A 12,854-nucleotide genomic window follows, 5' to 3' on the forward strand; every position below is an offset into this window, starting at 1 on the left:
ACTAACCCTGTTGTAGGGAATGTATTTAATTCTTTCGGTCCAGAATGACACTTTGTTTAAAGTGCCTAATGACTTTATATCACAGGACCTGTGCCACTATGAAAAAAGGCTCAAAAGATAACTGTAGAGCAAGTAGAAAGTTTCACTAAATACATTTTAAGTCATTAAGGAGAAAATGCAGGGGGGTGGGCAGTGAGAGAGGGAGGAAGAAGAGGAGGGAAGGAATGGGGGATGGGAGAGGAGTGGGGAGGGAGAGAAAGAATATGAATATGAATGAATGAGAGCAAGATGGTGAAAGTTTAAATCTGTGATTGTCATGTGAACAATCCACACAGGAGAGAATTGCTTTACCATTCCCCATCATTTGCACAAAGAAAACAAAGAAAGGGCAGATGATACAGTACCTCCATGGTCTGAGACTGATGCATGGCTTTGATTGCATTCTGTGCCATTGCCCTTGTAGAAAATGTGACAAACGCACAGCCTGTGGGAAACAAGGGGACAGGGAGCAGGAAAGACAAAAAACAACAAGACAAAAGGGTTGGACGCTTGTTAAACCAACACAGTCTACGAGAACTGCCACAAGACGACACTGTTCTCAGTAGTACATAAAAATAAACAACTTCTCTCTTTGGTTTTATCTTATTTTGCTGTTTATTCACAGTGCTGACTTGCTAATCTGACCAAAGCAGAAAGATTTATTTATTTATTTTTTAATGGAAACTGTGGGAAGAAGTTGGTTACTTTTTGTAGCCACAGGGTTTGAAATTAGCAAGATCTAGTTTGCATTTTTTAAAATAAAAAGCTGCTATTTTCCATTTTCTCCTTGGCGGATGATTTTTACATTGAGGGCATCCACACATCAGGGTTTTATATTTCAAATTTCACTGTTTATTTTTAAGAAATAAATAAGAAAATCTTCACACCAAGGGCAAATTAGCAAATAAATCTCAAGAGCTCAAAATGTCAGCAAATAAACATCTGGAAAGTTAAAAAAAAAAAAAAACTTTATGTATAAAATATAAATTGATGCTATTCAAGTGTAAACAAATATGCAAAATCCATTACAAGATATTTAGTAATTAATTATTTACAAAAACAAATACTCTATTTATTTACTCTAAGAATATTCAACAGTACGTATAAAGAAAATTTGAAAATTTGCCTTGGATTTATAGGTATAAAAATCTTCACAGCTTTTGAAAGTTGTGACTTTCTGAAACATTGTGAGATCTAATATAAAGTTTAACATACACAAGACAATGTACATTTCTCTGAACACTGACTGTGAGAATTGTAAAGCTTTCCATGTTTATTTTTTCTAGTGCTGTAAAATAACCAGAATCTATAATGCTGGTTCCTGCTTCTTGTAGCAGCATTGGCCACCATGCAGGTCACCGCTCCAACTACACGGCTCATTGCCCTTTGCACTAATGAAAACACTGCCTTCTAAAATCTACATTTTATTCATCACGCACCCTTGGGCTTCTCAGAGAAAAAGACTGTGAAATTAATGCAGGTCCAGGCTGATTTTATGATAGTATCACACAGCACACTAAAAGCTATATAAAGCAATAGGGACTTAGCTCACTTATGATCTCTAATGACTTTAGAAGAACATTGATTTTCAGCTTCTTTAGCCTTGCACAGTTTGAACTTAGGTATCAAAGAATAATTTAGTGTTCCACTCAATTTCCTCAAAACATTATTATTATTACTACTTAAAAGATTTCCAAATGAAGCAGATCTAAACACTGAGCGGCAGAAGCCTACTGTCATTTCAAAACAAATGCATGAAAGTGGAATTCTGGCATCAACAATATGAGACTGTTGTCCCTGTGGCCAATGAGCAAAATAGAACATTCTACATCCAAACAACCAGCAGATTGTTTGGTTTATGTAAATCAATTTGTGAGCCATAAAATATATTCCTTCTTTATCTCTGTGTGTGTACCTGGTGAGATTATCAAGTCAATACTGCCATAGCACCTTTTAATTAAACCACAATAAGAGAAAGCAGTGCCTGCCAGCTACCCCCAACGCACAATGACATCCAGTTATGAAAATAAGTCAATGCATTTTTTTCTTTTTGCATCATGCTATAATTTCTAAAATACAAAAACTCTCAGTACATGGGAAATTCATCTAATATTCAACTCTTGGCTAAGCTGGCCTTAAGAATTCCTGTTGGAATGAACTCTCGCTTGCCATGAATGCTGAGCTGTTTTATGTAGTTCTCTGACAGGACAGCAGCTGATGAAGCTTACTATTTAAACATGCTGTCTGTACCTAGAATGACTGCAGCTTTTGTCACCAATGAAAGCAATTTAGTGGCCTTCTCTATGGCATCTAGACAATGTGTGTAATAGAGTGTGAGAGAGATGACAATACCTCTATTGGCTTCCATATTGATGCGGAGGTATAAAATTATAGTCTCAGATTTACCATCTGTTTCAATGTAAAATCTCTTCAAAAGTGTTATGATCATCACCAACATTATATGGAAGAAATATTAATAAATTTTTATTTTTCTACTTCTTGCCTTGAGACTATAATGGAGGCAAAAGCAACTCATCTGATAGAGATATATTTGAAAGCAGGTGAAGCCCAGACTAATTCTACTTTTAATAGTCAAGAAGATGATTACATTCATTTCATTTGCTCTTATTATCCAGGAACATGTACAAACTGTCAGTTTCCAAATGCAGGTTAAAAATGCATTTAAAGACATGTAAAATGTCAACAAGAATCCAAAAGGCACAGTTTATGCATTCACTACAATTTCATAAAAGCAGAACTTTTGTAAGTAACTTAGTGAGAAAGATGAAGCAATTAGCAGGCTCCAGAATTAAAGTATTAGCAAAAGAACAATAAAATTAAATCTTCATAACTTGAACCATTGCCCTTTCCTCTAAGAAATCTGCAATTAAATACTCAACTGATGCTTCTAATTTTATAATCCTTACCCCATCCAAAAATGATCTGACAAATATGATGACTTCTTTAACCTTTTTATTCTATTGGCAGTAGTGCAGTAAGAGAGAAGATGTCTCCTTAGGGGCTTCTGTCAAGTTCTGTATTGTGTGCTGTGTTCAATTACTTAAGGAAAAAAAGTACTGTGTCATTTATAAAGTGGGAATACATGTTGAAAAATTTCACTCTGTGCCACTGTGGATGAAGTTGAGCAACTTAAGAACCAAATGTTTCTTGGGATAGTAGCTTGTTAACCTTTGTAATTTCTTTTAAGCAGGAAGTCATGGCAGTCCTATTTTTAATTTTCTTTCCAGTATCACTGAAAACAAAGTGGTAGTTTCAAGATTAGGCGTCCAATATGTGTTTCTTTACTAACAAAGGATCACATGAGCTCCTATCATTAAAACTGGTTGTTGGCTTTTTCTCACAAGTCAACTCTAAGACTTTCCATTGTATAGAAATAATTTAGATCATAGTTGGTCTCATACTATGACCTGCATGCAGTGGAGTTCACTGAGTCTTGACAAGATAACATCTCTGATCTTGTTGAATCAGCCCTTAATCATTTAGAACTATTGAATATGTTGTCTCAGTGATCAGTCCTTTGGCAACTGACCAAAATTCTAGAGAAATTAAGACTGGTGAAAAGAGACATAGGTATCAAAAGAATGAAGCCACATTTCCTTCTTTTATTCTGGTGTAGATATGATAGCATGTGTGTGTATATTAAGGTCTTAAAACCTCCAAATATATAGTAGCAAAGTAAGATCCCTCTGTAAGTGTGGCCCACTTGTAATTTATCTTGCAATTATTTATCATGTCCATTTTCAGAATGCCAGAGATTACTAAGAGAAATGAAAAGAGTTGAATCCCTCTTATTTTGGGTGAGGTTGCCTTCTTGCTGCTAAAACAGATGATTGACTGGGGAAAGGTTTTACAAGGTAATTTCCTCCTACAGACAGGATCTAAGGAAAGCACGTAGCCTTGTCACAGAGAAGATTTTGGAACACATCTATTACACTTGTCATTTCAATTGAAAGGATATCTTAACTCAGGTACTGTACCTTTTCTCTTAGCTGCAAGGGAATTTTACAAAACTAGATGAATTCTTGTGTTCCCCCATGTCCCAGAAAAAAAGAAGCGGTACTTTCAACAGCATGAACAATGCCAGGGCCTCTTGCTTTTGTTTCTTCTCTGAAAGAGGTATAGTAGTCTACTATATTTCAACTTAATGAAGCATAATTTAAAATAACTGTAGTACAAAGGAGATTTGAACCCATGAAACAGATATTAATGCAACGAATTTTTCTGGCTGTATTTTTTCAGCAGTGGCAGGATTGATAAAACACATGGTACCAGTATAGTATTAGGGCATAAAAATTAGCCTATATAACCATAACCAGTGGGTTAGTTTACTGAGAACTGGCAATGAGACATCATTCATTTATGGTACTTGAGATTGGGTGAAAAGTAGGATTTACTTAATAGCTGGCAAAATCTCATTGCTGAGATGGGACTGGAAGATTGTACTCAGAACAAGATAGCAAAATATAGTCAATAATCTAGGGGGCATGTGATAGAAGTTCCTACTATCTGATTTTAAGTATTATATTGGCAGGGCTAAAAATGAGATAAAACTGAGTCTTTTCCATGTATATGTTTGAGTAGTCAAAAGTCCTATTATAATATCTTGATTAGATACAACAAAAATAAATGAGAATTTAATGACTAAACCCAGTCTGTGCTCTCCAATATCCCTGAAAATATTGCCAATTCATTTGTCCAGGGTTTTGGCAGGGGAATGTTGGAACACCATAAACACAGCTGGAAAATTCTTACATAAGCAGAAAGTTACCTTAAATGGTAGTAAAGATGTGACTACAGTTTGTGGGAAAGAAAAATAAAACAAAGTTCTTCACTGTCTCCAAGTTATATTCAATTGCCATGGTGTGGAAAACCCTGTAAGTTGTACTTACCCAGCCTATTCTGACAGAATAATTATGGTTTCAGTGAGAACATGTATATTTAAGAAATCAACATGTTAAGGTGACAATGTCAAATAAATACATATTTGCTTTTGAGAGCAAATATCTCATGTGAATTGCCACTTGTGGGCCTGCTTGTTTTCTCAATGCAGGTTCCTGCAAGGGCCTCAAGAAGTGGAACGGTCATTCAGAATGGCCTGAATATCTCAAAGCTGCTTGAAAGCTTTGGAAACCATACTTTCCAAAATAGGAAAGATAGCAGAATGGGTTACTGTCCACAAATGGGGAATGCATCCTTAGACACAGGCATACTGCTCAATATAAGGAAGAGTCTGAATATTTGCTGAGTAGCTTCATGTGCTTGGCTGGTGCTACTTGCTTTCCACATAGAAAATTATGATAACTTCTTGAGGATGCCTGTTCTGGAAAATGGGCTGGTGCTGGGACTGACAGGATTTGTAAAATATTCTCTCTGTCTGATATGTAGATCATGATTATTTTTTTAAAGACAATGACTCTAACTGAAAATATAGGTACTGCTGTGCTTCCTGACATCTCACTATGTTCATGCATAGTTGAGTCAACAAGCCTGAGAAACCTCAGTGGAATGCCTATTAAGGAGGACTTGAAACTACTGATGTGGCAGAGATGAAATAACATTGGAAACTGTGGGGGTGCCAGCTAGAATAAATGCCTTTTTGTCTTTATACTTACAGCTGAACTGAATAAAAGCAGGGAAAGAAAATCACTCAACTGCATCTTACCAACCTAATCAAATTGTTTGACTAATAACCTCTCCTTCTGAATAGTTTATACCCTGGTTTTATATCAGGAGGTACATTTCAGAGAAGTCAAGCTGTCATTTTGCTTAATTTTTATTTATTTATTTTCTAAACAGCTGAGCCAGCAATAGACATTGAGAAAAGAAATGCTGAGTACCCTTTGTCTGCAGTGCACTAATGGGAGACACTTATTAATATTTGATTGAAACCTGCAATTCTTTAACAAGAGAAAAATGGTAGCATGAAAGAGAATTTTTTTTAAAAACAAATACACTGATTTAGAAGTAAGTCTCTGTAGCCAGGAGTCCCTGGGTCCTGCTAATTGAAAAACGCACCGCTGTCTGTCTTTATATTTTGGAACGAATGGTTATAAATGAGTGTTTTCTTTTTTCCAATAGGGAATGCTCATCAGTTCACCAGAAATTACTTTTCTGTTAAAAAAGGGAGAGGGTATTCTCCTCTTCACACTGAGCCATCATTTGCGTAAAATATTGATGAGAGGTCTCCCAGAACTTGTTTCAGAAACAGGCTGCTTCTGGTGTCAAGTGCTGGTTAATCAACCAAATGGCAGATCAAATTAGCTAAGTTCTCTTTTTTAAGTACCATGTGTCCTGCTCTTTCACATGAAAGTTGTGGTACTTTAAAATCTTATGTGCAGAAATAACTAATGCATGCTTAAGGAGCTCTAAATGCTATTTGTTCTTGTCCTTCATGGACACACAAAGACAGTGAAATAGAGTCATTTCATAAATGGGTCAACCTACATAAGGAGGGAGCAGAAATCTAGCATTCACATTTCACATTCAAGGTATCTACCAACCTAGATAGATAGTAAGCTTAGACAAAAAGCAACCACACTGGTTATTAATGGTGCCCTAGGAGAGGGACAGGGAAGATATTTTCACTGCTATCAATTACAATCAGGGAAACTGAGGGATAGAGATAGAAAATTTAATTGGTCATATCTCACGTCAAAGAAGTTTTGGTACTAGAACTTAGGGTTACTGGTCTCTAAGCCACTATAAATTTCACTATGATTAATTTAAGTGCCTTCTTCATGGCACTTGTACCTTGGGGAATGACAAGTACAATGATAATACTGAAGTGGTCCTGAGAACAACATCTGGACAGAGTGGGAATCTGAATCAAATTGGCAACAGAAAAGGGATTATAGAAAGACAATCATGTCTTTCCTACATGCTTTATTCTTTGTTAACCACACTACCTTTTTCCATGGTATTCTCTCTCCTAGTTTGTCTACCCAAGTGGATGGATGGAGATATACAAATAAAACACTGCAGTAGAATCAGATGGTCAGGTGGGACTAGAAGTTCCCATGGTTGAACTGGCTAGGATGGCTCTCCTGGTTTCCTTCTGCCTGTGAGGTTGTACACAAGCCAGAGGTTGTGCCATCCATCACAGTGATGGATTATTTGATTGACAGTAATGGCAGCACAGGTGATAAGCTACAGATGAGCCTCAGGTACTGGATCTGTTGTTTGGGGATCACCCTCAGTATCTTGTACAGCTTTTACAGAGTCAAGTCTTTGAAGTGAGGGTTAAATAAACAGCATTTCAGAATTGTTAGAAAATGCATAAACTGTAATTTCCATGCTTCCCTCCTTCCCCTCCACCACCCCTTTAAACCACCTTTGGAAGAAAATACAGGAACTATTCTATTGCCCAGTTTTCCTCCAGACCACTTCTATTTTGGGGCTCTGGAGATGGATGGAGGTAGAACTTTTTATTCTCTGGGCTTTTAATTTTAGCAGCTGACACTGCAAGGCTTTATGTCTAAAACTAAAAATAAAACAAACAAACAAATATTCTTCCTCACATGGTGCTGAAGTTAGGTAAAACTAGTCAGACAGGTGAAAGTAAGCTCCTGGATAGCTATAGTCAGACTTTTTCTTTCAGAATGTGGCTTGGGTGCCAGTGCTGGCCGAAAACCAGTGCTTATGAATGAACAAAGTTTCCAATTAGCCCCATGGAAACTATGCTGGTAATTTCACGAATAGAAAAATTAAAACCTCTTTCTGTTGCAAAAATATACTTCCTATAAGAACTGACATATATATGTTTTACATATATATTTTTCTACTTCAGACTGGCTCAGGAAACCACAGTCAGACAACTGTTAACCCTCATTGCCAACCTTCATGAGTACTTTAAGGAAAGAGGTATGTGGTCTTAAGGGGGAGGCAAATGTGGAGGAAAAAGGGTGATTTCCCAGTATTTCACATGGCTGCTTGCAAAAATATAGGTCTTCATCACTGCTCTGAGCCACAGCTTTCACTTCTATGATGATGGCAAAACAAGAGTCTACAATCTTCTTCAAGATAAAGTCATATTTCTGTAACTTGAAGGACTCTAGTCTAGGGACTGGAGGAGTTTTACTCTTTGAAATGCAACTCTAAGACTCTAGACAGGCCCAGTTACCCTATCTGCTCTGTACTGTACATGAGCAGTGCCATTCTTTCTTGACTTGGATCACTGTTAAGAGGAACAAACCCTAATGTTTCCTTCAGGCACAAGCAGAAAGCCAGAAGACTAAAGTGAAACCAACACATATCTGTTCTCATTTTCCACTTTTCCTCCTCACTCTCCAAAATTTGTTTCAATATGAGGTTGAAAAGGGATGTGTAGCAATAGGGCAGTCTGTCAGCCTCCCATGTGATAGTGATAACCTGAGCTAATATGCTGGCACTCAGACCTTCCCAACCTGAGAAATAAGAGGTGATCACTTCAGCTACAGTGAAAAGTTCAAGTTGGACAACTTCATCACATGGGATATAGTATAAGGTGACCTCCTGCTGTGTGTGTTATGTACATCTACCTTGACTGTGACACAGAGTTCCAATTAGCACTTAAGGAAAGAGACTTTACAGACAGCACACTCACCTCGACTCAGCCCGTCAGGTCCCCGGAGAATCCGGCATTCTTCTATCTGGCCAAACGGAGAAAACATCACTCTGATATCATTCTCATTACATTTCTTTGAGACCATTCCTATGAACAATTTTCTGTCTTCCACAGCTAGGAGATAAAAATAATGAATGAGCAAAGGCTATCTCATCTATTTTCTTATAATCAGTGTTTCATAACTACATCAAACCAGGTCCTGCTAGGTGAGTCTGAACAGTCCTAAGACTAACTCTAGACCTCCAGTCTGTCCCTCCTCCTGCACAGCCCATCCTGTCTCTCCTTTCACCTTGCCTTTCAAGAGTGCTTCATTTCACTGAGATCTTATTCTTACTAACATGATGTCTTCGTTAGATACAGAACACCATAAAGTCCCTTTTCTCCCCATTCAGAAATCCACAGGGGGCTGGGTGCAGTGGCTCACATCTATAATCCAAGTTACTTGGGAAGTGGAGTTTGGGAGGATTGTGGTTCGAGAACAGCCTGAGTTAAGGGTTAGTGAGGCTCCCATCTCAACAACCAAGCTGGATGTGGTGCTGACCACCTGTAATCCTAGCTAGGTGGGAGGCACAGGCTGGAAGACTGCAGTCCGAGGCTGACTTGGGCAAAAGTGAGACCCTATCTGAAACAGAACTAATGCAAAAAGGGTTGGGAGCATGGCTAGAGTGCCTGCCTAGCAAGTGTGTGAGGTCCTGAGTTCAAACCCCAGTACTGCCAAAAACAAAAATTAAAGAAGACATTGATGGTAAGGTGTTTATGTTTACTGAGTTCTTAAAGTATTATGCATTTGCTTAACACTACTATTTTACAGAGACATTTTGATTAGGCAGGCACTCATCTCAATTTTTTTTGGCAACACTGGGGTTTGGACTCAGAGCTTCATGCTTGCTAGGAAGGTGCTCTTCTTGCTTGAGCTATTCTGCCAGACCAAAAGACATTTTTGGATACAGATTTTAACTTAGGTTTTTTTTTTTTTTTTTTGGCAGATGTTCTTTTAACTCTGATGTTATGAAAAGAGAAGGGTCAGGGGGTAAAATAAGAGGAGCAGATGTAGTGAAACACTAAATGGAACATCTAACAAAATAGCCAAGGGAATTAGTCCCCACTGATTTAGACAAGAGTAAGAGATCAGTGAGTCTCATTTCTCTGAAGAGCCAGGAAAGTCCCTCCTTGGCAATGGCTGTGCAGCCCTGACCAGGTTTGGCTCCTGATTCTGACCAGCCAGGCTGGTTCCAATTGATGCAGAAGTCAACTGCAGCAAAGGGAAGCAAGGCTGCTGTTACTTGAGATCACTCTGCTGGGGTTAAACCCTTCAGAAAGTAAGAGTTAGAAAGGAGCTGTTCTATTCCAATTATTGAGGGACAGAGATGCACTTTGGTAACATGACAAGATGTGCAAATTGTAATCTGACGGGGAGATAAAGCAAGTTTTACTTTAGATGATCTGGGAGATTTCCCTTTGTGCTCAGGATATGTGGCCTACATTTAGCCTGACAGGTAAGATTATAACTGATTTCAAGACAGTGCTTGGAGCCTTTTTTTTTTTTTTAGGAGAAAAGACCCTTTTTTAGATGCCATAGATGCTTGTGGGGAGAGGACCTGCTTTTTTTCCCATCACCTAGTTTCAATCCATTTCTTAGAATCAAAAAGAAAAAAAGATAGCCAGCTTTCCTAGAGACTACAGAGAATCCTGGCTTAAGGCAAAGCTCTGTCATGGTCACTGTGTGTAAATCTTTGTTCTGAACCTGTACTGTAACCTTGTCATTGTGATTGAATTGGCTTTTATTTCTCCTTCTTTTAGTCCTTGCTTGAATAGTAAGTGTCTCATTTTCTTTTAACCAACAATTATTTATTCTAGACTTACTGGAGGCAGCTGCTTCTGGAACCTAAGTTAAAATATGTGGTCTGCGCTCTCCAGGAGCTAGGGAAGATCTGTTCATGAAGCAGGTGATGTGACTCACAGGTCACTTTGAAGCAGCACTGTCCAGCAGAACTCTCCCTAGTGACAGAGAAGTTCCATGACTATGTTGTTCAATATGTAGCTAAAGACATGTGTAGCTACAGAGCACTAAAAAAGGGCTAGTGTGACTGAGGGACTGTTTTTTTTTAATGTTGTTTCATTTTAGTTAATTTAAAATTTAAAAGCCATGTAACTACTATAGTGGGCAGTGAAGTTTTGAAAAGCCTACATGTGACAGCTAGATGTTCTTTGCCATAGAATTCTGGACTATAAATAGGGACTTGAGGTATGTTTTGCCTAGCTCTAAAACAAATCCATGAGGACTTGAAAGGGGGTAAGGGATTTGCCTAAGGGGGTCATTCAGCAAGTATGTGATCTAACCTGGATGATAATCTGGTTTCCACTCCAGTCCAGTGTTCTCTTCTCTCGACTGTGCTTCCTCCAATCAGAGGAGGCAGATGATTAAGAGATTTAGGTTCTGTTTCTAGTGTTGCCATTAATTTGATGTGTGACCTTGGAGAATTATCTGACTTCTTGGACCTCAGTTTTGTCACTCATAAAATGAAGTTTTACACTCTAGACTTTTTCTTTAATCCCTCACACCCAGTGTCTTTCCATGCTCAGAACAGTTCCTAAGACACTGCAGAGAAATTCTAGGGCTCTTTTAAGGTCATTTGAGCTGGACCTTAAGAAGTACAGGCATGGTCTGGATAGACTGGTAGTGGGTAGGGAACAAGGTACTAGGAAAGGTAGAGTCAAGAATAGCAGGAGTGTATTTGGGGTAGATAGAGGAGAGCAGCTTGACTTGAGTAGAGGGGGCACAATGAATAAAGAAAGTAACAAAGGATGTTGCTTATGTTGAGACTCAAAATAGTCCTGAGCAACAGGTATGATGGGCTCTGATTCCTCGGAGAGAGGCTGTTTAGTACCTGACTTCCTTTAGTTACATTCCTTTACATTTTCTATTAAAGTTCTTTTTGCTACCCTCAGAGTAAATGATACACTGGGAAGTGGTGAAGGCCTAATGGTTAGGGGCAGCACTAGAAACACCAGGAGCTTTCTTTACAAAGAGCCTTGTGTTGTCCAACATCAGGACAAAAACAGGCTACCTATGATGCCTGTACTCCTTCACACAGGAGGACTGTGGCCAGGCATTCCTGTGAGGATGCAATTGACCAAAATAGGGCAGAAGAGTGAGAGGAATTCTCATTCCTCTTTCTTTTCATCTGTGGGACTCCTATGCCAACCAAACTATGGCTGGTAAATGTATGAGAGGAAAAAAAAACTTCTTCTGTACTTCTTATCTTGAAGTATCTTGTTTTAGGTCTTTTAAGTAAAAGCAAATGAAAGATTCCCATTTGGTTCCTGACTTCACTGGCAAACCTGTAGTCATGGTTTGCCATAGCTAAAACAATGTGCAGGGTGATGTTATAGTAAATTTAACATGCAGTTCTTGAGCAAGCTAAAAAATTATCTTTCCTAAGATATTTATTAAGAAAATGGAAACCACTTATAAGGAAATTGAGTTCCTAGGATAAACTCAGCCAGGTAGTGAGAAGAAAGATAACTCTTAAAAAACAAGTATTAGCTAATGAAGAAAAAAAGTATCCCTAGTCATCTATATGCTATTCAAAATGCTAATTTCCTTCTCTGTGTGTGGCTTATGAGCACATGCATAAATCAAGTAAGCGGACATTCACCATCTCTTACTACTCAAAGTTGCTCTGTGGTTCTAAAAATTGGGCCATGTTTGCTTTAATGGCACATGAAGCTGACTAAATATATACTGCTTTTTCTCTCCTTTGGGTTTTCCCAATTTTCCAGGGAAAACTTATTCATAAAATTTATTCCCAGCATTCCTACCTCAAGAATCCCTAACAGTTTTGTAAACATTCTAAATAAACACAATTATTTTGAATTTATTTATCTCTCTCATCATTTTTTGAGGACCTTTTTGGTGAGTTTTTCCCTAAGTATTAATAGGAAGTAAGTATTTCACTTATTTTTTTAATCTGTAAGAATGTAGATTCTTCAAATGAATCTTCTATATTTATGCTAGTCTACTTGATGCTTAAAAGTGTAAAAAAGATAGAAAGATACAGTCCTGGCCCTTTAGGGGAAAAGTAATTTTCTTCTAGGACAGCAATGAATGAGTGCAGGGTCATACTTTTATATATGAAGGGCAGCATATATGGGGTCTTTTCCATTAATAACAATAGCAACAGAACTGAAA

General features: G+C 37.9%; 1 protein-coding gene across 33 annotated transcripts in view; it reads right to left on the reverse strand.

Annotated features, from left to right (window-relative positions):
* Celf2 (CUGBP Elav-like family member 2) overlaps nt 1–12,854 on the reverse strand; it is an 808,044-nt gene that overhangs the window by 66,043 nt on the left and 729,147 nt on the right. For 32 of the 33 annotated variants that reach the window (XM_074056689.1, XM_074056688.1, XM_074056690.1 and 29 more), the window contains 2 exons: nt 8,642–8,776; nt 405–484 (listed from right to left, as the gene is read on the reverse strand). In XM_074056689.1, the coding sequence (XP_073912790.1) occupies nt 405–484; nt 8,642–8,776 (215 nt within the window). Of the gene's footprint in view, nt 1–404; nt 485–8,641; nt 8,777–12,854 lie in introns of those variants that run through there. The other variant, XM_074056701.1, reaches the window with a different exon arrangement.

The sequence above is a fragment of the Castor canadensis genome, chromosome 15 (assembly GCF_047511655.1).
Source record: "Castor canadensis chromosome 15, mCasCan1.hap1v2, whole genome shotgun sequence".
NCBI lineage: Eukaryota > Metazoa > Chordata > Mammalia > Rodentia > Castoridae > Castor > Castor canadensis.